The sequence below is a fragment of the Canis aureus genome, chromosome 28 (genome assembly GCF_053574225.1).
Source record: "Canis aureus isolate CA01 chromosome 28, VMU_Caureus_v.1.0, whole genome shotgun sequence".
In the NCBI taxonomy this organism is placed as follows: Eukaryota; Metazoa; Chordata; class Mammalia; order Carnivora; family Canidae; genus Canis; species Canis aureus.
In genome coordinates, this window is record NC_135638.1 from 25,490,091 (window position 1) to 25,517,994 (window position 27,904).

The 27,904-nt window shown below is 37.4% G+C and overlaps 1 protein-coding gene across 8 annotated transcripts in view; it reads right to left on the bottom strand.

The window, feature by feature from the left end:
* SGK3 (serum/glucocorticoid regulated kinase family member 3) overlaps window positions 1-27,904 on the bottom strand; it is a 180,820-nt gene that overhangs the window by 22,847 nt on the left and 130,069 nt on the right. For all 8 annotated transcript variants that reach the window (XM_077876729.1, XM_077876726.1, XM_077876733.1 and 5 more), the window contains 3 exons: window positions 20,536-20,623; window positions 15,273-15,322; window positions 12,660-12,717 (listed from right to left, as the gene is read on the bottom strand). In XM_077876729.1, coding sequence (XP_077732855.1) covers window positions 12,660-12,717; window positions 15,273-15,322; window positions 20,536-20,623 — 196 coding nt within the window. The remainder of the gene's footprint in view (window positions 1-12,659; window positions 12,718-15,272; window positions 15,323-20,535; window positions 20,624-27,904) is intronic.

The window sequence follows — 27,904 nt, forward strand, 5'->3', positions numbered from 1 at the left end:
TCAAAACATCTGTAGGGTAAAAATGTCCCGTGCTTCACTTTTGACATTTTCCCCATTTTTCCATTCTTTTGTTTTTTTTTTTCAATTTTTTATTTATTTATGATAGTCACAGAGAGAGAGAGAGAGAGAGGCAGAGACATAGGCAGAGGGAGAAGCAGGCTCCATGCACCGGGAGCCTGATGTGGGATTCGATCCCGGGTCTCCAGGATCACGCCCTGGGCCAAAGGCAGGCGCCAAACCACTGCGCCACCCAGGGATCCCCCATTCTTTTATTTGATACAATATTTTACTCTACTGAACATCTTTCCTTCTTACATTTTTCCTTTACTCAACACCTCCCACCTGCCTGACCTTTCCAGCTCTGTTTTTGTTGGTTTATCTTCCAGTACATGATGAGTAAATAATTCAAATGTGGCAATTAGGAGGTACCAATTTTCTTAAAGTAAGCATTTTTCCAATAGACTGGTAGATTTGGAGAATAGACATATGGTTAAGAAACAAACAGGCAAAAGGAAAATGGAACCAAGATCCCTTAATGGAGAAGAGTTTAGAATAATTTTTAGATCACCATTATTTATTTTAGCCTATCATATATTTATTCTATTTTTCAAACACACTGTGGATTTGCTTCATTTACTTTTCCTTTTTGTGTCTTCTGCTTTTGTTTTACTGTACTTTATTGGTTTCTAACCATTTTGTAAGGCTTTTAATTTTTATTAAACATAACACATATATAGGATAACCCACAAATCATAATAGTTTAGTAAATTACTGCAAAATGAACACACTATGTAACCACTATCTAGGTCAAAAAATAAAATATTATCATATAGTTGTGGGTTCATTTCTGGGTTTCTATTCTGTTCGATTGATCTATGTGTCTATTTTTTTATTTACCCAAGGAATACACAAAAATGAGTTCAAAGGGATACATGCAACCTGTTTATAGCAGCATTATCTATAACAGCCAAATATGGAAAAAGCCAAAATGTCCACCAAAAGATGAATGGATAAAGATGACATGATATATATAATAGAATATTACTCAGCCATAAAGAAGAATGAATTCTTGCCATTTGCAATGACATGATGGAGCTAGAGAATATTACACTAAGTGAAATAAGTCAGTCAGAGAAAGACAAATACCATACAATTTTATCCATACGTGGAATTTAAGGAACAAAACAAAAGATCATAAGGGATAAACAAAACAAAACATCATAAGGGATAAAAAGAGAGAAGCAAATCAAGAAACAAACTCTTAACTACAGAGAACAAAGTGATGGTTATCACAGGGGAAGTGGGGGGGGTGGGTTAAATGGGTGATAGGGATTAAGGAGTGCACTGTGATGAGCATTGGGTATTATATATGAGTGTTGAAACACTAAATTGTACACCTGAAACTGATATTACACTGGATGTTAGCTAACTGGAATTTAAACAAAAATATTTAAAAAATTAAAAAAACCCAACATTATCAGTAGCCTGAAGTACCCCTTCCTGTCTCCCCTATTTCAGAAACTACTTATCCCTGTCACAAAATTGTAGTAACACAGGTTTTATCTTTTTTTAAAATTTAACATAATTAGAATCATATAAAGTCTCTGACTTCTTTCACTCTAAATAACGTAATATGCATTCATGTTGTAGCACGTAGCATAATTTTGTATTTTTATTGTGCAGAACAATGCATTACATAGTTTAAAATTTAAAAAATTTAATTCCAGAATAGTTAATATACAGTGTTATATTAGTTTTAGGTGTATAATATAGTAATTCAACAATTCTATACATTACCCAATACTCACTATGGTAAGTGTACTCTTTTTAAAAAAAATTAATTAATTATTTTTTTAAAGACTTTTTTTTCTTTTTAATTCATGAGAGACACACACAGAGAGAGAGAGAGAGAGAGAGGCAGAGACACAGGCAGAGGGAGAAGCAGGCTCCATGCATGGACTCCGATGTGGGAGTGGGACTTGATCCTGGGTCTCTAGGATCACGCCCCAGGCCGAAGGCAGCACTAAACCGCTAAGCCACCGGGGCTGCCCCCCCCTTTTTTAAAATGATAAGTGTACTACTCTTAATCCTCTTCATCTAATTCTCCCATCCCCTTACCCACTTCCCCTCTGGTAACTATCAATTTGTTCTCCATGGGTTTGTCTTCTTTTTTCCTTTTTTCGTTTGTCTTGTTTCTTAAATTCACATATGAATGAAATCATACAGTATCTGTCTCTCTCTGACCAACCTATCTCACTTAGCATAATACTCTCTGGATCCACCCATTCTGTTGTAAATAGCAAGGTATCATTCTTTTTTATTAGCTTATAAACATAGTGGTGTGTGTAGCTTTCTCAATCAGTGTTTTTGTATTCTTTGGGTAAATCCCTATAGCAGAATTACTGGATCATATAGTAGTTCTGCTTTTAATTTCTTGAGGAACTTCCATACTGTTTTCTATACTGGCTACATCAGTGCATAAGGGTTCCTTCTTCTCCACATCCTTACATTAGCCATTCTAACAGTTATAAGGTGATCTGTCAATGTGGTTTCGATTTGCATTTCCCTGATGATAAGTGACGTTAAGCATCTTTTCATGTGTCTGTTGGCCATCTGTATGTCTTCTTTGGAGAAATGTCTGTTCATGTCTTCTGCCCATTTTTTATTTGGATGACTTGGTGTTTGGTGTTGAGTTGTAGAAGTTCTTTATCTATTTTGGATACTAACCCTGTATCAAATACGTCATTTGCAAAAATTCTCTCCCATTTAGTAGGTTGTATTTTTGTTTTGTTGATTAGTTCCTTTGCTGTGCAAAAACTTTTTATTTTGATGTAGATTCAAAAGTTTCTTTTTGTTTTTATTTCCATTACCTCAGGAGACACGTCTAGAAAAATGCTATTCTGGCTGATGTCAGAAATTACTGCATATATGCTCTTCTAGGAGGTTTTAAGTCTCACATTAAGTCTTAATCCATTTTAAGTTTATTTTTTGTATGGTGTAAGAATGTGGTCCAGTTTCATTCTTTTGCATGTAGCTGTCCAGTATTCCCAACACCATTTGTTGAGGAGACTTTGTCCCATTGCATATTCTTGCCTCCATTGTTGAAGATTAATTGACCATATAATTGTTGGGTTTATTTCTGGGCTTTCTATTCTGTTCCATTGATTTATGTGTCATCTTTGTGCCACTACCACACTGTTTTGATGACTATAGCTTTGTAGTATATCTTGGCATATGGATTGTGATACCTCCAGTTTTTTCTTTTTCAAGACTGCTTTTGCTATTGAGGGTCTTTTGTGGTTCCATACAAATTTTAAGATTATTTCCTCTAGAGGGAGGGGCAAGATGGCGGAAGAGTAGGGTCCCCACCTGTCCCCACCAAATTACCTAGAAAACCTTCAAATTATCCTGAAAATCTACGAATTTGGCCTGAGAATTAAAGAGAGAACACCTGGAATGCTATAGTGAGAAGAGTTCGCTCTTCTATCAAGGTAGGAAGATGGGAAAAAGAAATAAAGAAATAAAAGGCATCCAAGGGGGAGGGGCCCCACGAGGAGCCGGGCTGAGGCCGGGGCAAGTGTCCCCAGGACAGGAGAGCCCCGTCCCGGAGACGCAGGAGCTGCACCAACCTTCCCGGTTGGAAAGGCCTCGCAGGGAGTTAGAGCAGGACCCCAGGAGGGCGGGGATGCCCTCAGGCTCTCTGGGACAGTAACAGACACCTGCGCCCCGGGAGAGTGCGCCGAGCTCCCTAAGGGCTGCAGCGCGCACGGCGGGACCGGAGCAGCTCGGAGGGACTCGGGTGGCAGCTCCGCGGAGGGGGCTGCGGGGCGGGAGCAGCTCGGGGGGCTCGGGGGCGGCTCCGCGGAGTGGGCTGCGGGGTGGGAGTGCGAATCCAACAGCGCAGACCCGGAGCACAGGGCGCCGGGACACAGCCCAGGATCCGGCCTCAGCCGGGACAGGCAGAGGCCGGGAGGGCCCAGGGCAGCGAGGACGCTCCTGCCCCGAGCTGAGCAGATCAGCGGCCCCGCCCGGAGCCTCCAGGCCCTGCAGAACCAGAGCTCTGTAGTTACTGCGGGGGCTGAATCCAGGGCTCCCGAGCTGGCCCCGCCACTGGGGTTGTTCCTCCTGGGGCCTCACGGGGTAAACAACCCCCACTGAGCCCTGCACCGGGCAGGGGGCAGAGCAGCTCCTCCAAGTGCTAACACCTGAAAATCAGCACAGCAGGCCCCTCCCCCAGAAGACCAGCTAGACGGACAAGTTCCAGGAGAAGTCAAGGGACTTAAAGTATACAGAATCAGAAGATACTCCCCCGTGGTTCTTTTGTTTGTTTGTTTTTTGTTGTTTTGTTTTGCTTTTTGATTTGTTTCCTTCCCCCACCCTTTTTTTTCCTTTTTCCTTCTCTTTTTCTTTTTCTTTTTTTCTTCCCTTTTTTTTTCTTTCTCTTTTCTTTCCTTCTTTCTCTCCTCTCTTTTTCTCCTTTTCCCAATACAACTTGCTTTTGGCCACTCTGCACTGAGCAAAATGACTAGAATGAAAACCTCACCTCAAAAGAAAGAATCAGAAACAGTCCTCTCTCCCACAGAGTTACAAAATCTGGATTACAATTCAACGTCAGAAAGCCAATTCAGAAGAACTATTATACAGCTACTGGTGGCTCTAGAAAAAAGCATAAAGGACTCAAGAGACTTCATGACTGCAGAATTTAGAGCTAATCAGGCAGAAATTAAAAATCAATTGAATGAGATGCAATCCAAACTAGAAGTCCTAACGACGAGGGTTAACAAGGTGGAAGAACGAGTGAGTGACATAGAAGACAAGTTGATGGCAAAGAGGGAAACTGAGGAAAAAAGAGACAAACAATTAAAAGACCATGAAGATAGATTAAGGGAAATAAACGACAGCTTGAGGAAGAAAAACCTACGTTTAATTGGGGTTCCTGAGGGCGCCGAAAGGGACAGAGGGCCAGAATATGTATTTGAACAAATTCTAGCTGAAAACTTTCCTAATCTGGGAAGGGAAACAGGCATTCAGATCCAGGAAATAGAGAGATCCCCCCCTAAAATCAATAAAAACCGTTCAACACCTCGACATTTAATAGTGAAGCTTGCAAATTCCAAAGATAAAGAGAAGATCCTTAAAGCAGCAAGAGACAAGAAATTCCTGACTTTTATGGGGAGGAGTATTAGGGTAACAGCAGACCTCTCCACAGAGACCTGGCAGGCCAGAAAGGGCTGGCAGGATATATTCAGGGTCCTAAATGAGAAGAACATGCAACCAAGAATACTTTATCCAGCAAGGCTCTCATTCAGAACGGAAGGAGAGAAAAAGAGCTTCCAAAACAGGCAGGAACTGAAAGAATATGTGACCTCCAAACCAGCTCTGCAAGAAATTTTAAGGGGGACTCTTAAAATTCCCCTTTAAGAAGAAGTTCAGTGGAACAATCCACAAAAACAAGGACTGAATAGATATCATGATGACACTAAACTCGTATCTGTCGACAGGAACTCTGAACGTGAACGGGCTTCATGACCCCATCAAAAGGTGCAGGGTTTCAGACTGGATAAAAAAGCAGGACCCATCTATTTGCTGTCTACAAGAGACTCATTTTAGACAGAAGGACACCTACAGCCTGAAAATAAAAGGTTGGAGAACCATTTACCATTCGAATGGCCCTCAAAAGAAAGCAGGGGTAGCCATCCTTATATCAGATAAACTAAAATTTACCCCAAAGACTGTAGTGAGAGATGAAGAGGGACACTATATCATACTTAAAGGATCTATCCAACAAGAGGACTTAACAATCATCAATATATATGCCCCGAATGTGGGAGCTGCCAAATATATAAATCAATTAATAACCAAAGTGAAGAAATACTTAGATAATAATACACTTATACTTGTTGACTTCAATCTAGCTCTTTCTATACTCGATAGGTCTTCTAAGCACAACATCTCCAAAGAAACGAGAGCTTTAAATGATACCCTGGACCAGATGGATTTCACAGATATTTACAGAACTTTACATCCAAACTCAACTGAATACACATTCTTCTCAAGTGCACATGGAACTTTCTCCAGAATAGACCACATACTGGGTCACAAATCGGGTGTGAACCGATACCAAAAGATTGGGATCGTCCCCTGCATATTCTCAGACCATAATGCCTTGAAATTAGAACTAAATCACAACAAGAAGTTTGGAAGGACCTCAAACACGTGGAGGTTAAGGACCATCCTGCTAAAAGATGAAAGGGTCAACCAGGAAATTAAGGAAGAATTAAAAACATTCATGGAAACTAATGAGAATGAAGATACAACTGTTCAAACTCTTTGGGATGCAGCAAAAGCAGTCCTAAGGGGGAAATACATCGCAATACAAGCATCCATTCAAAAACTGGAAAGAACTCAAATACAAAAGCTAACCTTACACATAAAGGAGCTAGAGAAAAAACAGCAAATAGATCCTACACCCAGGACAAGAAGAGAGTTAATAAAGATTCGAGCAGAACTCAACGAAATCGAGACCAGAAGAACTGTGGAACAGATTAACAGAACCAGGAGTTGGTTCTTTGAAAGAATTAATAAGATAGATAAACCATTAGCCAGCCTTATTAAAAAGAAGAGAGAGAAGACTCAAATTAATAAAATCATAAATGAGAAAGGAGAGATCACTACCAACACCAAGGAAATACAAACGATTGTAAAAACATATTATGAACAGCTATACGCCAATAAATTAGGCAATCTAGAAGAAATGGACGCATTCCTGGAAAGCCACAAACTACCAAAACTGGAACAGGAAGAAATAGAAAATCTAAACAGGCCAATAACCAGGGAGGAAATTGAAGCAGTCATCCAAAACCTCCCAAGACACAAGAGTCCAGGGCCAGATGGCTTCCCAGGGGAATTCTATCAAAGGTTTAAAGAAGAAACCATACCTATTCTCCTAAAGCTGTTTGGAAAGATAGAAAGAGATGGAGTACTTCCAAGTTCGTTCTCTGAGGCCAGCATCACTTTAATTCCAAAACCAGACAAAGACCCAACCAAAAAAGGAGAATTACAGACCAATATCCTTGATGAACATGGATGCAAAAATTCTCAACAAGATACTGGCCAATAGGATCCAACAGTACATTAAGAAAATTATTCACCATGACCAAGTAGGATTTATCCCTGGGACACAAAGCTGGTTCAACACCCGTAAAACAATCAATGTGATTCATCATATCAGCAAGAGAAAAACCAAGAAACATATGATCCTCTCATTAGATGCAGAGAAAGCATTTGACAAAATACAGCATCTATTTCTGATCAAAACTCTTCAGAGTGTAGGGATAGAGGGAACATTCCTCAACATCTTAAAAGCCATCTACGAAAAGCCCACAGCAAATATCATTCTCAATGGGGAAGCACTGGGAGCCTTTCCCCTAAGATCAGGAACAAGACAGGGATGTCGACTCTCACCACTGCTATTCAACATAGTACTGGAAGTCCTAGCCTCAGCAATCAGACAACAAAAAGACATTAAAGGCATTCAAATTGGCAAAGAAGAAGTCAAACTCTCCCTCTTCGCCGATGACATGATACTCTACATAGAAAACCCAAAAGTTTCCACCCCAAGATTGCTAGAACTCATACAGCAATTTGGTAGCATGGCAGGATACAAAATCAATGCCCAGAAATCAGTGGCATTTCTATACACTAACAATGAGACTGAAGAAAGAGAAATTAAGGAGTCAATCCCATTTACAATTGCACCCAAAAGCATAAGATACCTAGGAATAAACCTAACCAAAGAGGTAAAGGATCTATACCCTAAAAACTATAGAACACTTCTGAAAGAAATTGAGGAAGACACAAAGAGATGGAAAAATGTTCCATGCTCATGGATTGGCAGAATTAATATTGTGAAAATGTCAATGTTACCCAGGGTAATTTACACATTTAATGCAATCCCTATCAAAATACCATGGACTTTCTTCAGAGAGTTAGAACAAATAATTTTAAGATTTGTGTGGAATCAGAAAAGACCCCGAATAGCCAGGGGAATTTTAAAAAAGAAAACCATATCTGGGGGCATCACAATGCCAGATTTCAGGTTGTACTACAAAGCTGTGGTCATCAAGACAGTGTGGTACTGGCACAAAAACAGACACATAGATCAATGGAACAGAATAGAGAACCCAGAAGTGGACCCTGAACTTTATGGTCTACTAATATTTGATAAAGGAGGAAAGACTATCCATTGGAAGAAAGACAGTCTCTTCAATAAATGGTGCTGGGAAAATTGGACATCCACATGCAGAAGAATGAAACTAGACCACTCTCTTGCACCATACACAAAGATAAACTCAAAATGGATGAAAGATCTAAATGTGAGACAAGATTCCATCAAAATCCTAGAGGAGAACACAGGCAACACCCTTTTTGAACTCAGCCACAGTAACTTCTTGCAAGATACATCCTCGAAGGCAAAAGAAACAAAAGCAAAAATGAACTATTGGGACTTCATCAAGATAAGAAGCTTTTGCACAGCAAAGGATACAGTCAACAAAACTAAAAGACAACCTACAGAATGGGAGAAGATATTTGCAAATGACGTATCAGATAAAGGGCTAGTTTCCAAGATCTATAAAGAACTTATTAAACTCAACACCAAAGAAACAAACAATCCACTCATGAAATGGGCAAAAGACATGAAGAGAAATCTCACAGAGGAAGACAGAGACATGGCCAACATGCACATGAGAAAATGCTCTGCATCACTTGCCATCAGGGAAATACAAATCAAAACCACAATGAGATACCACCTCACACCAGTGAGAATGGGGAAAATTAACAAGGCAGGAAACCACAAATGTTGGAGAGGATGCGGAGAAAAGGGAACCCTCTTACACTGTTGGTGGGAATGTGAACTGGTGCAGCCACTCTGGAAAACTGTGTGGAGGTTCCTCAAAGAGTTAAAAATAGACCTGCCCTACGACCCAGCAATTGCACTGTTTGGGATTTACCCCAAAGATACAGATGCAATGAAACGCAGGGACACCTGCACCCCGATGTTTCTAGCAGCAATGACCACAATAGCCAAACTGTGGAAGGAGCCCTGGTGTCCATCGAAAGATGAGTGGATAAAGAAGATGTGGTTTATGTATACAATGGAATATTACTCAGTCATTAGAAACGACAAATACCCACCATTTGCTTCAACGTGGACGGAACTGGAGGGTATTATGCTGAGTGAAGTAAGTCAGTCGGAGAAGGACAAACATTATATGTTTTCATTCATTTGGGGAATATAAATAATAGTGAAAGGGAATATAAGGGAAGGGAGAAGAAATGTGTGGGAAATCAGAAAGGGAGACAGAATGTAAAGACTCCTAACTCTGGGAAACGAACTAGGGGTGGTAGAAGGGGAGGAGGGCGGGGGGTGGGAGTGAGTGGATGACGGGTACTGGGGGTTATTCTGTATGTTGGTAAATTGAACACCAATAAAAAAAAAGAAAAAAAAGATTATTTCCTCTAGTTCTGTGAAAAACGCATTATACAGTTTAATCCATTCCTTAATTGACAGACATTTAGATTGTTTATGAATTATTGCATATGTGCACGTATTTCTGTTGGATATATATATGGGTAGAAGTAGAACCAATGTGTCACGCACGTAATTGCATATATTTAGCTTCAATAATTATCACCAGTTTTCAACAGCATAAAAAAATGAAACACACAGGAATAAATCTAATTAAAGATGTGTAAAAACTCTATATAGGACAATAAAACAGTACTGAGAAAAATTAAAGATGAACTAAATTAAAAAAATATCCATGGTCACAGAAGACTCAGTGATATAAAAGTAACAACTCTTTCCAAATTGATCTGCAGTTCAATGCAATCCCAATCAAAATCCAGCCGAGGGACACCTGGGTGGCTCAGTGGTTGAGCATCTGCCTTCAGCACAGGGCTGAAGGGGTCCTGGCATTGAGTCCTGTATGGAGCTCCCTGTGGGGAACCTGCTTCTCCCTCTGCCTATGTATCTGCCTCTCTCTGTGTATCTCATGAATAAATAAAATCTTTAAAAAGAAAATCCAGCTGAATTTTGTGGAAATTAGCATGCTAATTCTAAAACTTAAAAAGATATGCAGAGGGCTAAGACTCTTGAAGAACAAAGAGGGAGGACTTGTTTTGTTGGATATCAAGCTATTTTGCAGTCCAGTAGAACAATGGAACAAAATGTACAATCTTGAAACAGAAATATAAAACATAAAATCTAGAAGCAGATCCATGCATATATGGACAATGGATAAATGATGCAGGTCACCCTACAGATCAGTGGGAAAAGATCTGTCTTTTCAATAAATTGTGTGGGATCAGTTGGATATCAATAGGGGAAAAAATGAACTGTGACACCCTGCAACTTCATAGTAGACCCAGGAACCAATTTCTGGTAGACTCTAGATCTAAACATGAAGTTTCCAAAAGATAGTACTTTTTTTTTTTTTTTTAAGATTTTATTCATGAGGGACACAGAGAGAGAGAGAGAGAGAGAGAGAGGCAGAGACATAGGTAGAGGGACAAGCAGGCTTCCTCCAGGGAGCCTGATGTGGGACTCGATCTGAGGACCCTGGGATCATGACCTGAATCAAAGGCAGACGCTCAACTACTGAGGCACCCAGGTGCCCCCCCATAATACTTTTTGTTTTTAATGACAGATTATCTCTAACATCCCAACAAACTGAGCATTTTGAGTGCAGTATCCCTCTCTAACCTTCTGTTGCTGTACTAGTACAATGTCCAGCATGTAGTGGGTGGCCAATATATGTGTGCTGAATTAACACACGTGGATTTAAATGTATGGTCACAGTTTCTGGTATCCAGGGAACTCAGAAAACAAACTAGAGATACCCAAAGCTAGGAATGCAGCAAACTATAATTAAACACATGCATATTTATTTTCACTACAGATTGAAGTGTAATGCAAAAAATCACTTAAATCTATCTGATGATTCTGGTAACTCCATCTATGATGCTTTTGGCCTTAAAGCAGATTCTCCTTCCCTGGTTTGGCCACATGATCAAATTATAGGATTCATCTGATACTCACTGTATGAGGAACAGCAGGGTTTTCACATATCCCTTTCTTTCCCCAACTGTTATTTTCAGAGCTGCTCATTTTTTTTTTTCCAGCTTCAGCTTAAACAGCACCTCTTTAAAGAAGCCATCCTTGGACACCCATCTGAAGAGGAATTTCACCACCACTTGCCTACTGTCCTCCATCACTTCACGTTATTCTTTATTTATATCACAATCCCCATTACTGCTTTTAATTATTTAATTGATTGCATATTTTTTATTATATATTTTTTATTGGAGTTGGATTATATAATATATATATAACATATAACATATATATATAACATATATATATGGGAACATATAACATATAACACCCAGTGCTCATCCCATCAAGTGCTGACTGCATTTTTTTTAAAGATTTTATTTATTTATTCATGAAAGACACAGAGAAAGAGAGGGAGAGGCGGAGACATAGGCAGAGGGAGAAGCAGGCTCCTTGCAGGGAGCCAGATGTGGGACTCGATCCTGGGACTCCAGGATCATGCCATGCGCCAAAGGCAGGTGCTCAACCACTGAGCCACCCAGGCATCCCTGACTGCGTTTTTTGTTTTTTAAGATTTTATTTTTATTTATTCATGAGAGACAGAGACAGAGAGAGAGGCAGAGACACAAGCAGAGGGAGAAACAGGCTCCATGCAGGAAGCTCGACGCGGGACCCAATCCCGGGTCTCCAGGATCAAGCCCTGGGCTGAAGGTGGCACTAAACCACTGAGCCACCCGGGCTATCCTTGACTGCATATTTTTAATTGGCTATTTTCTCTACTAGGTTACAAGCACCACAAAGGTAGTAACTATGTCATTTTAAAAATTTTTTAAATTTTATTTTTAAGATTTATTTGTTCATGAGAGACAGAGAGAGAGAGAGGGAGAAAGAGAGGGAGAGAGGGAGAGAGAGAGAGAGAGAGAGAGAGAGAGAAGCAGAGACATAGGCAGAGGGAGAAGCAGCCCCCCACATGGAGCCTAATGCAGGACCTGATCCCGGATCCCGGGATCATGGCCTGAGCTGAAGGCAGATGCTCAACCACTGAGCCATCCAGGTGTTCCAGTAACTATATAATTTTTGTTCAATACTCTCTAACTAACCAGAACCCAGTATTCTGCTTGGCACATCGGAGGGGCTCAAGAAATACTTGAACAAATGAATTTTATGTTAAAATTGGAGTAGAGGGATCCCTGGGTGGCGCAGCGGTTTGGCGCCTGCCTTTGGCCCAGGGCGCGATCCTGGAGACCCGGGATCGAATCCCACGTCGGGCTCCCGGTGCATGGAGCCTGCTTCTCCCTCTGCCTGTGTCTCTGCCTCATTCTCTCTCTCTCTCTGTGACTATCACAAATAAATAAAAATTTAAGAAAAAAAATTAAAAAAAAAAAATTGGAGTAGATGCCTTATCTCCCTACGTATTTCAAAGATAGAGAAAACCATTGTAACTCCATACCCTGCATACCAACAAGTCCTGAAGCCTGGAATACATAAGGCATGCATTTCTTAGGTACTTATTTACTGAATGACAAATTAAAAACACTCTTACCTTGCCAAAGCTGCCTTTTCCAATAACTTTCAGGAAATCAAAGTCTGTTGGTTTAGCACTGAAATAAATGGACAATGACAAGATTTAGCTTCCTAGAAATTGGAAAGATGTCAACTTTTAAACATTACTTAGCACCTACTCTTTACTAAGTAAATGCTGAGCACAAGGCATTTCAGCATGATGACTCCAGCTTCCACACTGGTAGTAACTCATTCTGAATATAAAATAGATTAATAATGAATAGTAGTAACATCTACTTTCTGATAAGACATTTTATAAGTTTATTTAAGTCTTTTTTTTTTTTTTTAACTTTATTTAAGTCTTGTTAAGTTCTGCTTAAGAGGGATTTTAATAATAGTCTCTTTGGGGAAAAGGATGTATCTATGCCTGTATATTGTTTTGAACTCAAAATAGTTTCTATTTAAATCAATTTTATTAACCATAAACTCACCAATGTTGTTAATAAGGACACTGAATAATTATATAAATTAGTAATATATTTCAAGGACTGCCTCGTCTGGCAATTCTTCTGACATGTATACATCACTTACTGTACATTACAGATAAAAGACCTCTCTGCTTATTCTCATACATGGTAATGCAGAAAATCCAGTAGAGAAACCAGAGGGAACACTAGTTTTGTCCTTTTATTTATATTAACCTGTCAGGTAAAAATGACATTCGCTATAGGTAGGCAAAAGCACATTGCAGCAGAAAGCAGAGCCTAAACAGACAGAAGAGCTGTTTCCTTCAACACAGACTGAATCCTAAGTTGGACTAAGAAGAGGAGAACGACTCCATTTAGATTTTAAATTTCCTTTAATTTTTTAAAAAGGATTGATTATTTATTTGAGAGAGAGAGAAAGAGAGAGAGAGCGCGCGCACATGTGCACACACGAGAGCATGCAACAAGAGGGAGGGAGAGGCAGAGAGAGGGAGAAGCAAGACTCCCTGTTGAGCTGGAAGCCGATGTGGGGCTCAATCCCAGAACTCTGAGATCATAACCTGAGCTGACGGCAGATGCTCAACTGGACTGAGCCACCCAGGTGCCCCTAGACTTTAAATCTACTTTAATTCATTATCAAAATAAAGTCAATTCAAACATGAGAGTAACACAAGGTCTAGGTTAAATAATAACAGGTAAAGATTAGGGAGATAAATACTTAACTAAGCTCAGGTGTTTTTCTTCTTCAAGAATCTGCTCTTTGGACTAGTTATTTTGCTCCTGAATGATATGCTGAGACACTTAAATATTTTTTTTAAATAAATGTAACAGCAAAAAATCTTGCAAATTCCTCAAACATAGTAAATAGGCTAACTGAGGCAATACTCAAGGTCCCACTGTTAACTGTCAGTGATGAACTAAGTGAAAGCAAGTTTCTGTTTCTGTGCTGCCTGACCAACTTAGTGTATGACAACAGAAAATCATGCTCAAGACCAAACCTTCCCTTTCAGCTACCACCCCATTTCTGTGCTTTCCTTTGCAGCAGAACTCCTCAAGTAAGAGATTTAATTCTTTATCTATTCCTGCTGTCCTCTCCTCTAGGTCTCTCTTGAACTCTTTCTTATCAGGGTCTGTACCCACCACACCACTAAAATGGCTCACAAAGGTCAAATCCGGTGGTCAATTCTCAACAATTATCTGCTTTACCAGCAACATTAACGGAGTTAATTACTCCTCCCTTGACACACTTTCCTTCAACTAATTTTGTGACATTGCATTCCCAGTTTTTCTACCTTACTGCAATGTTGTAGTCTCCTAGGACCCAATCCCTGAGCCATTTCTCAACTGTCTACTCACTAAGTGGACCAAAGGAGTGAGGGAAACATAATGTCCTGGGATAAAAGATAGACTACTTCAGAATGAGTCCAATGAACCTGAAAAAGAATAATTATACATAAGGACAGCAACTCTATACTTCTTCTCCACGGCAGATACCACTAATCTGTCAAGGCACTCCTCAAACTGAGTCAAGAAGTGGCCTTGGAATCCTTTGTATTTGTAGTCTAGGCATTCACTTCTAATGAACTGCGGGAGTTGACACTCAAGATGGAGTCTATATTTGCCATTTCTGCTGTTCCTCAAACTGTCTTCCCTGTGCTCAAATATGGGACTGTGGGAGGAACTGGTCAGAGCAAGTTTAACAGCCTTTAAGATGCTAAGCATGTCCATCACAACTCCTCTAGAACAAGCTGGCTGACACTTAGGGTTTCACCAATAACACTGAGCACCAGAGAGAATATCTGTTAGGTCTGCATGGATACTTTTGTCAGAGTACCTCTCAGGACTTAAGATCTCCCAAGAAATATGGTCTCCTGGTTACACACACACACACACACACACACACACACACCATAAAAATAACAAAGGCAGAACAGTAAAACCTGATAATAAATTATGGATTTAAAAACTCCTCAGAGCTCTATTACAGTAATGCAAAGCTAGAGCAATAAAATACGCAAGCATGTGATAGTACTATATTCAGTGTAACTGTGGTTCTTATATTTTATAGGATTCTAGTTAAACCGGTGTAATTAAACTGGTGTATATTTGCATAGTCACAAAAAAGGTCTTCCTAGAATTCAATTAGGGGATGTCTGAAACAAACTTACTGAGGATTTCCAGATGGTCCCAGGTTGATGTTCTGTGAGGTAGAGTGTAGCTATTGGGATGGGGGAAAAAAAACAGTAACACTCTTATTGGAGCTTCAAAGGTTAACAGTCAATGAATGTTTCTGAAAATAAAATATACATAATTCTACCACAGATATTGGATGTATTTTCATATTAAAGAAACCTGAAGTCCTAATTCTTAATAAATGCAGAAAGTTATTTGGAAACATATAATCAATATAAACATACTCATTTTTATGATAAATTTCAAGAGCAGTTTTAAGGAAAAAATATGGCAGAAATGAAGCTCAAAGTTGTCAAATGAATGAAGTAAACTGGGGAAAGGTCCTTGGACAAGTGGCTGTAGAAACCACAATTTATGAAGGATCATTTCTACATTTAAAAAGCTGGTAAATGGCTGTCTTTTTTTTCAAAATTTTCAAATAATTGCTTATTAATTTTATGATATGCAAATGATACTATGATGTTGAAGACTGCAAATGCTTGACTGAATTATAGGAGACAGACTTATTTCTAAATCAAATATATGTAGACAAGAGAGCTTTTCTTTCAATTCTACCACTGTAGGTAAATAAAAATTTTATTTTGTTTTGTTTTATTTTAAAGATTTTATTTATCTGACAGAGAAAGAGAGAGAGAACACAAGCAAGGGGAGGGGGAGAAGCATGCTTCCCGCTGAATAGGGAACCCAACGTGGGGCTCGATCCCAGGACCCTGGGATCATGACTTGAGCCAAAGGCAGACACTTAATTGAGTGAGCCACCCAGGTGCCCCAAATAAAAATTTTAGATAGCCTTTTCTCTTTACAATAATTAATATGGTAAATTTGATCCCTAATACTAATTTAGAAGCAAATCTTTACTTACCTACTATGCCAAAAAGCAATTTAACCTAAAATAGATTCTAGCTCACTAATTAGCTAGAAATTTAACCCCAAGTCCCATAAGATTAATCTAGTGATCCTATTAATGTGAGCACTTTTTGCAAAGCCAAGTGTAAGTAAATTGCTTCACATAAATTCCCTTTGAAATTCTTTATGCATACAGAGAATTAAAATAGTTATAGATATCCCAAATATGCATACTTTTACTACAGCTCTATATAATTACATTTCATATAAATTATAGATATAAAATAAGCTTTAAAGAATTTTTTTCTTTAGGTTAATCAGAACCAAAAAATTTTATCTAAGCAATTTCTTCTTAGAGATATATATATATTTCCATTTAAATTCATTTGAAACTTATAGACAACCTCTAAAATACAAACTACTTTTAAAAATAAAGGGCAAAAACTCCTAAGTATAATAATACATTTCTTTTTTTTTTTTTTTTTTTAATTTTTATTTATTTATGATAGTCACACAAAGAGAGAGAGAGATGCAGAGACACAGGCAGAAGGAGAAGCAGGCTCCAGCACTGGGAGCCCGACGTGGGATTCGATCCCGGGTCTCCAGGATCGCGCCCTGGGCCAAAGGCAAGCGCTAAACCACTGCGCCACCCAGGGATCCCAATAATACATTTCTTATAAATAACAATACTGGCACCAGCTTCTTACTTACAAATTTCCTACCAATCAATATCTTTACACAAAAAACTTTCAAGTAATACATTTTCAGTCCCCAGAAGACAGAAATAGAGAGAACCATACAATCTACCACAAGACAAAAAAAATATGTTAAAAATCTGGTTCATGAAATTAGATTTATCTTGTTGTGCCATAATTTTAACATGGAATAATCTTTTCTGTTTATATATTATAGTGTTCCAGAGAATCTGATAAAATAAGCAAACTAAGTTACAATTCTGATACGTTTATCTTTTAATGAATGTGCAGAAAACTTACGGATTACTTTTTCTCTTTTTTTAAAGATTTATTTCAGAGAGAGAGGGAAGGGACGAGAGAGTGAGCAGAGGCAGGGGCAGAGGGACAGAATCTTCAAGCAGACTCTCCACTGAGTGGGGAGCCCCATGGAGGGCCATCCCACGACTCGAGATCATGACCTGAGCCAAAACTAAGAGCCAGTTGTTCAACTGACTAAGCCACCTAGGCCTCTCAAAACTGGATCACTTTTCCATGCAACTAACTAACTTTTTTATATAAATGAAGGAAGAGGATTCAGTAAGCATGGATTTAACAATAGGACAACTTGTGCCCTAAATCACACCATTATGTAGGAAGATTTCAATACATAGCAATGATTTTCCTAATAGAGCACATTTCTGAAATGATAATGGAAATTATTGGGAGATATAATTAGATAACCTTTTACTCTATTTTTAAAAATTACATCTAAATAGTAAACTGAGGGTGAGATATAATTTATTAACAGTGAACACTAACAAAAGCATAAGTTTCCTGATTTGTTTTGGCTGCTTTCTCTCTCTAAAAAAGTTGAAACATCTAGATGCCCTCAAAGGTATTTTCTGGCTATTAATTTAGTTATCCACTTAGAAGTCCTTAATAAATAGCTACAGCAGGGTGCCTGGGTGGCTTAGTCGGTTATGTGTCAGGTCATGATCTCATAGGTCTTTTTTTTCTTAAGATTTATTTATGATAGACATAGAGAGAGAGAGAGAGAGGCAGAGACACAGGAGGAGGGAGAAGCAGGCTCCATGCCAGGAGCGTGACATGGGACTCAATCCTGGGACTCCAGGATCGCGCCCTGGGCCAAAGGCAGGCGCTAAACCGCTGAGCCACCCAGGGATCCCCATGATCTCATAGGTCTTGAGATGGAGCCATTGGTTGGGCTCTGCACTCAGTGGGGATTCTCTCCCTCTGCCTCTCTCTCACATGCACTCTCTCTCAAATAAATAAATCTTAAAATAATTTTAAAAAATAGTTATAGCTGTAAGGCAAAACACAGCTCTTTCTCTTTTCTGAAGAGATTCTTTTCATCCATATCTTAAAACTGCAAGAGGTCCTAGTCCAAGTTTCAGGTTTTATGGATGAAAAAAGAGACAGGAAATAAAATTCAGATCTAAGGCCAAAATCAGCAGAGAACAGGAACCAGAATTCGGGAAGTTCTCATTAGTCTGGTTCTTTCTTCAAAACCAGCTGTCTCCTATGGCAAGGCAAGATATTTTTCAAATGACCTAAGCCTATATACTCTCAATATGATTAGCAAGCAAAATATGGAAAATCAGGGTTACATACATTTTATTCTTTAACATATTTTTTAATAATTTCATCTTTTTCAATGAAAAATATATTCTCATAGTTGGAAAACATGGAAAGTACCAAGAAGAAAATGCTTTTAAAAAATCTGTAACCAAAAAAAATAAATAAATAAAAATAAATAAAAAATCTGTAACCTTATTAACAGATGATTTTTGCAAATATTACAGCAATTTCATATAGTCTTTGTGTAACTTTAAAAAACTGGTATCATACTGTGAAAATATGCATATAAAATTTTATACACTAATTTCAGGTAACAGTATGTCAAAACTTAAAATATTAATATCTCAGAATACACAATATATGGGGACAAACACTATTTGATTGATGAATATTTAAACTGTTTCTAATTTTTCATATAAACTGTACTAAAATGAGTATCTTTTTTTTTTCCCCTGTGTGAAGAATTATTTCATTTGCATCAACTCCTAAATGACTTGAATATTTTCATGTTTGGTACACATTGCCAAATTGCTTTCCAAAAGAGTTGCATAAAATTACAGCAATGCCAGGAAAACCCGAGGGTGCCTACTGTGCTTTAACCCTTATCAGTCCTAAAGTATTTTATCTACTTAAATTTTTGTTAATTTGTCAGAAAAAAATCTCTTTTGTACAAATTTCACTTGCTATTGGCATTGAGGTTGAACATTCTCCCATCTGTTCACTAACAGTATTTCTTCATGCTCCTTTTCTTTAACCTACTGGGGTCTTAAATCTTCTTTTTTTTCAAAAATCCATTTGTGTGATATTTTTACACAAATGTTTTTCCTTTTTATGCCTTATTTATTATGAATTCTGTCCCAGTTTGTTTCTCTTTTGACAAGTCGCACAGATATAAAATTAAAATATTCTTTTATGGATCAATCATGTCACAAATGGAAACGATATATATATCAGTTTATATCAGTTATATATATCAGATATATCAGTTTTCTACTGAAAACCCTCTTATGATATCAGAGAAGGAAAATTACTACTTTATAGTAGCTGCAAAAAAGGAATAGGTCTATTCTCCAAATAAAGATTTTAGCTGTGGGACATAATATTCTGATTCATATTATCTTTAAATCACAAAAACAGAACCATGACAAAATAAGACATTATAAAGACAAAAATACACTTCAACCTAACACCTCTGATTTTCATGTATATATTAACCAAACATTTATATCTAGTTTTCATCACTTTTTAATTATAAAGATGTTACCCATGTTTATTTACATTTTTCATTATAATTTTAATCGCTAAATAATAATTCTCTGGGTTAAGTTATTGCAATTTATCTTTCTCACATTTAACATTTCTAAAGTAAATGCTAAAAACATCTTTATAATAAGCCACAGCTTATTATATTTATTTATGTTATTATAATTGATTTAAAAAAATAAGAATATCCTATTCTTGATTTGGAACACATACTGATTATGCGTGTATACCTATAGGAATAAAACAGTTGATGCCAACTGGCAGATGTGTATTGACTGTTCTGCACCAAAAAACCTGGCTATGTAGAGGAAGAAGTATTAAATTAACATTCTGGTTGAAAAGGCCTTTCCTGCTGGCCAAAATTCAAAATAATAGTTTAAGTATGTTAATGATTATGAAGATACATAATGACAAAAAATTAAGATGTAAAGTGAAGAGAGTAGAATATATAATTATATATGCTATACAATTAAAATCAGGTAACTTAAAAATCCTTATATATTAAGAGAAGAATAGAAAGAAAATTACTAAAATGTTAAAAATTAGTGGTCTGATTAGTGATAAGGAAGTAATATATCAATTTTCAAAACTTTCTACTAACTAAACTTTCTACTACTCTTCCTACTAAATACTAACATATCTTACTTTTTATCATAAAAGTACTCATTTATAAATTTTGAAAGAAACAGTAATTAGTAAGAGGTGTACACATTTGTCTTTATGTATTCTAGAGAGTAGAAAATTTATAATGGATGAAATTACATCATTTTAAGTAAATGTTGCCCTAAAGTTGCCAGTAATTTCATCTTTGGGGAATAGTAGTTTTTCTGTTAAAAAATATAATCCCTCCTACTACCTTCTGAGTACTTCTTTCATCCTCATCTTCAGATGGATCTGACTGATGTTTTGGACTGTCCATTTGAAGAAATGCTCTGACGTCTGGACTAAAAACAAAAATTAACTTTATTATGACTTTGAAAGCATTTCTATAGCTTTTCTCCATTTTAAAATGAAAATAACCATAGTAGCATTAACAGCATGAAAGCCAATACAATCCATCGATAATATTATATAAGGAACAAGCTGATTAGTTTTTTAAAAATAGGGAATCCAACAGACAAATGGTCAAAGATACAAACAAGGCAGTTCATAAAGAAAAACCCTAGGAAGATGTCTAGCTTAACTAATAAATACAAATTAAAACATCAATGATATACACTTTATGTTCATTAATTGGAAAAATCAGAAAGGTAATACCAGAAGTTGGTTAGGAATATAGTAAGAATGTAAAATGAGGTAACTTTTCTATGTACCCAAGAAAAATAAAAACATATTCACACAAAAACTCAAAACAAATGTTCCCAGCATTTGGTGAAACTGTGTATGTGTTTTTCCTATTCTACAAATTCCAGTCCTACGAATTCCAGTTCTACTAATAAACTACAAAAAAATTTAATAAAAGATACAGATAAAAAATTATCTGTAGGGTTCAGTGAAAGACCCATAACTAAGATACTCATTCCAACTTTCTCTATAGTACTGAATTAGAAGCAAAATAGGCATCTACCACTAGAGAAATTAGTAAGAAAGCTACAGTTGATGCCCACAAAGAATTCCACTCGAGAGTCAAAAACAAGGGACGCCTAGGTGGCTCAGCGGTTTAGCACCTGCCTTCAGCCCAGGGCATGATCCTGGAGTCCCGGGATTGGGTCCCACATCAGGCTCCCTGCATGGAACCTGTTTCTCCCTCTGCCTATGTCTCTGCCTCTCTGTCTCTCATGAATAAATAAATAAAATCTTAAAAAAAAAAAAGAACCAGAAACAAAACACTGTATAGCACAGTATCATTTTTGTATATTTATTAAATACTCACAGATGTGAAACAACACCCAAAATACAAATTCCAAGGACATATAACAAATATATTAAAATGAGTATTAACAGGAGGGATGAAGAGATGTGTATGAAGATCAAAGATGAAGTGGAAAAAAAAATGGGACTAAACTACAAGAGGAGACTTAATGCACGAATGCACTGATAGGATGGCATTAATGATGATCCTGAGGGATGATTTAATCTCTGTGTTTGAGGTACCTCTTCCTCAGATTGTTCTTAATAATTAAGTAAAATATACATTCATTGTAAAAATTTCAGAGAGATGAAAAATAATTTTTAAAAACAGTAGGGGCGGGATCTCTGGGTGGCGCAGCGGTTTGGTGCCTGCCTTTGGCTCAGGGCGTGATCCTGGAGACCCGGGATCGAATCCCACATCAGGCTCCCGGTGCATGGAGCCTGCTTCTCCCTCTGCCTGTGCCTCTGCCTCTCTCTCTCTCTCACTGTGACTATCATAAATAAATAAAAATTTTAAAAAACAAAAAAACAGTAGGGGCTGGTAAGCACATAAAATAGTGTAGTCACTGTGGGAAACAGTCTGGCAGTTCCTCAAAATGTTCAACATAGAATTTCCATATGACTAAGCAATTCGATTCCTAGGTATGTACCCAAGAAAAATAAAAACATATTCACACAAAAACTCAAAACAAATGTTCCCAGCAGCATTATTTACAATAGCCAAAAAGTAGAAACAACCCAAATGTTAACCAACTGATGAATGGACAAAGAAGATGTAGCATATTCATACAAAGGAATATTATTCAGTCTTAAAAAGGAAGTACTGACTTAAAAAGGAAGTACATGATCCTCCATGGTGACCTCAAAAACAATGTTCTAAAATAAAAAAGGTCACATATTATATGACTCCACTTTTATTTTTTTTTATTTTTTTATTTTTTTAAAGATTTTATTTATTTATTCATAGACACAGAGAGAGAGAGAGGCAGAGACACAGGCAGAGGGAGAAGCAGGCTCCACGCAGGGAGCCCGATGTGGGACTCGATCCTGGGTCTCCAGGATCACACCCCAGGCTGCAGGCAGTGCCAAACCGCTGCGCCACCGGGGCTGCCCTCCACTTTTATTTTTTAGATTGTATTTATTTATTCATGAAAGACACACAGAGAGAGGCAGAGACATAGGCAGAGGGAGAAGCAGACTCCATGCAGGAAGCCCAATGCAAGACTTGATCCCAAGACTCCAGGATCACGCCCTGAGCCAAAGGCAGACACTCAACCGCCAAGACACCCAGGCATCCCATATATGGACACTCCACTTATATGAAATGTCCAGAATAGGCAAATCCATAGTGACATAAAAGTAGATTAGTAGTTGCCAAGGGTTGGAAGAAGGGAGAAATTAAAAAATACAGTTGACTCTTAAACAACGTGGGGATTAGAGGCACCAATGCCTCATGTAGCTGAAAATCCACGTATAACTTTTGATTCCCCCCAAATTTAACTACTAACAGCCTACTGTTTGCCTGAAGCCTGACCAATAACATAAATAGTTGATTAACACATATTTTGTGTCATATTATATACTGCATTCTTACAATATAAAATGTTATTAAGAAAATCTTAAGAAAGAGAAAACACATTTACAGTACTGTATTTATCAAAAAATAAGCCATGCATAAGTGGACCTGCACAGTTCAAATCCATGTTGTTCAAGGGTCAACTGTAGTCACTTTGGAGTCATGTTAATGTTAGATTAGACTTCGGGAAATAGAATGGGATAGTTGTGATGGCTGCACAACAATGTAATTATATTAAATACCACTGAATTGAATACTTTAAAAATAGTTAAAAGGGTGAATGATATTTATATGAATTTTATCTCAATAAAAATTCTTTTTTAAAGGTGAGGGTGAGGATCTTCAATCTTACCACAGTGAGGCAACTATTACTTATCTCGGTGGTATTTTATTTCAATCTTCTTCCTCTACTGTAAGACCATCCTGTATTTAAGTTATTTTTATTTTACTGTTTTTCACCTAAAAAATTATACCATAAACATTTCCCCATGTTATTAAAAATTCCTTGTAAGCAGTTACTTATGATAAATGTATGATGTTGTATGATAAGAATGCACTAAATGTCACTCAATGACTCCCTTGCTTTAGGATATGTAGATGGCCTCCAACTTTCTACTATACAAGTTTCACTGCTACAAATAATGTTGCAATTGGTAATCCTTCTGCATACCATTAGAACTACATTTATTATTTTCACTACAGGTTTTTAAAAATAAACTTATTTGGTCTGAATTATAAACCATTTTCAAGCCTTTTTTTTTTTTCAATCCATATGGAATTTTTTAAAATTTATGATAGTCACACAGAGAGAGAGAGAGAGAGGCAGAGACACAGGCAGAGGGAGAAGCAGGCTCCATGTACCGGGAGCCTGACGTGGGATTTGATCCCGGGTCTCCAGGATCACGCCCTGGGCCAAAGGCAGGCGCCAAACCACTGCGCCACCCAGGGATCCCCTTCAAGCTTTAAATACAGTTTGTTAATGTGATTTTTAGAGAGGTTATACTAATTCCATTATCTTCCAGCAGTACATGAACATCCTGAAGACTCTCTCCAGTTCTGATTAGCATTAAATATTAGCTCATAAAACTCTCTAATAATTTAATAAGTGAAAGGTAATAATTTAAGTAAAAGACACTCCACTTTACTAGTAATTAGTGAAATACAAATTAAAGCAACAGTAAGATACCACAATCCACTCACCAGAACGGCTGAGATGGAAGAGTCTAACAATACTAAGTGTTGGTGAGGTGAGCAGTGCAATCTCAGACATGGATAGTGGAAGTATTATTTGGTACAATCACTTTGGAAAACATTAACATTATCCCGTAAGGTTAAGCATATAATACCTTACAACCTAGAAGTTCTACTCCAAATATATCAGAAATGTTATGCACGAAAAGATGTTAATGGCAACATTATAACAAAATAAAACTAACTCAAATGTGCATCAGTCGCAAAATGGATAAATGAGTATATTCATACAATGGGATGCTATACAGCCATGGAAATCAACAATTTATAGCTATATGCAACAACATAAATGACTCACATGGTTGAAAACAAACCAGATAGAGAATACATATTGTATGATGCCATTTATTATAAAGTACAACAATGGGACATTAATCTTTCTTGCTAAAAATCAGGAGAATAGTTAACCTTTGAGGAGGAGGGAAGGAATACAGATGGTAAAGAGGCATGTGAGGGGTGTCAGGTGTTCTGGTAATGTTCTAGTTCCTGGCCTCAGGGAGTGGCAACTCAGGTGTGTTCATTTTCTCATAGTTCATTAAGCTGTATAATATGATTTGTGCTCTTTTCTGTATATGTTATACCTCAATAAAGCTAAAATAAGGTATTTTACTCCCATTTGCATTTCTTAAATAAAGAAATGTTAAGTTTCTCTGACAGTCACTTGTATCTCCTCTTTTATAAATCATTAATATGCTTTGTCCATTTGTTTTGGTGTCATGTGTACTATCTGCACAAGCTCCTTCTATATTATTTTATCGATTGTCCTTTACTATGGGAAGCTTTTCCTACATTCTTTTTTTACATTTTTGGTTTTTAATTTCACTTGTGATTTCTGGGGTTCAAAAGTTTTTAATAAGTCAAATTTGTCTGGGACACCTGGGTGGCTCAGTGGCTGAGCGTCTGCCTTTGGCTCAGGGCGTGATCCTGGGGTCCTGGGATTGGGTCCTGCATCGGGCTCCCTGCAGGGAACCTGCTTCTCTCTCTGCCTGTGTCTCTGCCTCTCTTCTGTGTCTCATGAATAAATAAAAAAATAAAATCTTAAAAAAAAAAAGCAAATTTGTCATTGTTTTACTTTATATCATGCACTGCCAATATGCTCAGAAAACCTTTTTTAAATCTAGAAATTAGAGAAATAAATATTAAGCCATCTTATTCTAGTTTTAAGATAATTTAAAAAATAAATTCTAATAAAGTTGTTGTAGAATAAGTAAAGGTATTTTAAGATTTTTATTTTTAAGTAATCTCTACACCCACCATGGGGCTCAAACTCCCAACCCAAGATCAAGAGCCACATGCTCCACCAACTGAGCTAGCTAGGCACCCCATTAAGTATTTTTAAAGTATATTTCCCTGACACAGAAGTAACAGGCACACAGTAGGTGTTCACGGTATACTTGATGATTGGCTTTTCTTCTTGCTCTCTTAAATTTGTACTACTTTATAATTTGATGTATAAATGAGAAGTATGAAAATTAACAAAGCTCTGTTAACATCAAGATGATGGCAGTGAAAAATTAAGTTTGAAAAAATCCCTGGGTATTTATTTTTGGAATTCTTTAAATGTCCTCTACCTTGAATGGAATGATGGCAGTTGTAGGGTATATATATGTACAAAAAAATCCATTAGGTTTTAAGAATTGTGTATTTTATAGTATAATGTTAAAGTTAAAATAACCAAATTGCTTTTAACACAAAATATAACATCTTTAAAATGTTACAGATCCAGAATAAACATTTAGAATTTAATATATAGTGGTAGAGGTTCTGACTAACACTTCAAAATGCTGGGTGAAATAATCACCACCACCACCACCACTCGTTCTATACTTATTCCATGTGAGGCTCCATCAAAGAAGACAAATTTGGCCTCCCAATGTATGAACTGTATTTCAAACAAGCCACTAACCCACCAATCTTTAGTGATCTCAAGTGCAGACAGCAAAAATTAGAGGTTAGGGTGTAGATCTAAGCTGAAGACCTAGAATCTGTCCTAGGGAAAAGACATAATGTTTAAAAAATAATCATACAGAGAGCCAAATCACAAAAGTCTCTTTGCTAAGGAAAAGAGCAGATGTACAAACTCTGAGTTCAAGGATCTTCCCTGATTTTGTGTGTGTTTGTTACCTGCTGAAGGCCCAGAATGGAAAGGCACCTGCTCCTCAATGCACGGGCTAATCCCAGAGCTACCACAAGTGCTGTGCTTCTTCCTGACCCTTGTCCTACTTGTGAGCATTAGGGAAAATCTAAAGCACTGGGCAGGAGACCTTGGCTAGAGGAGGTCCAGTTCTAGTATTTTACTAATTTAGTAAGTTATATTAAATTAAAAAAAGGAGGTCAGAGGACTTACTCAGAATGATAGAAGCCCTCAATAATTACACTGTGAAGAACTACACAAATTGGTAGTCACTGGTTTTAGAACTGCTAAAAATACAGTCCTCCAGTGCTGTGATTCTGAAAGGAATATTAAAGATGCATCACTGTCCATAAGGCAACCTTCATATCTACATAACTATGGAAAAGCTCCCCACATAGTTTACTCTATCCTCTTTATTTCTTCCAAGAACACTTTATATAAACAAAACAATGTTAAGTAATATAGACGTAAATTTAAAATCTACATCATAATAATGAATATCCATGAACTCATTACCAGACTAAAAAATGAAAACACATGTAAAACGATGGCTCTACCTGTACGTTCCTGTATCTGAGATGCCCCAATCCTCTGGCTTATTAACATGAGATACACACAGGGCTGGGAAAGCACTTTCATGCTCAGTGGCTGCCTGCAATGCTGTGTTGAGAAAGCCTGGAGACCCCATTTGGGTCAAGAAGTGGTGGAACAAGAAGCAGTGGCATGTGTGCAAGACCCTTGCCAATTCCTTCAGCCTCATCTCCTTTCTGAAAACCTACTCTGTAGTCTAGTCACCATAAAATGTCAACACTTAAGTGTCTTGAACATGTTAGACTTTTTACAGATTGTTACATGTACTGCCCCTTTTGCCTGGACACTCTCCCTATCTTTTCCTGAACAACTGCACATCCTTTAAATACCAGGAAGCCTTGCTTGACTTTCTCCCAAGGAAAGCTGTTCACATTTTTCTCTGCTATCTTCTAGCACCTCTTTCATAAAACTTTCCTACCTTTAATTGCTTGTTTATATGCCTGTTTCTCACACTCAACTGGGAGCCTATTCTTCTGGAAGGTTCTCTTTATATTACCAATACATATAACAAGTACTTAATAAATGCTTCAAAAAAGTTTTCATTTAAATCCCAGTTATTTAACAGACAATAAAATACTAGTTTCAGGTATACAATATAGTGATTTAACAAATGCTTTTCGAATATAATTAGAAAAATGTCTTAACTGTGTACTATGCAAAGTTCTTCCAAGTTTGATCTACAAAACTAATACAGGTACAAAAGGAAGAAAATAACTAAGGCCATGAGTTGATGGAGGGAAAAGGAGATTAAGAAGATCAGAAGAAAACTGCTTGCGGATTTTACAAACATATATAGCACAGTAACATTCCACAGAACATATA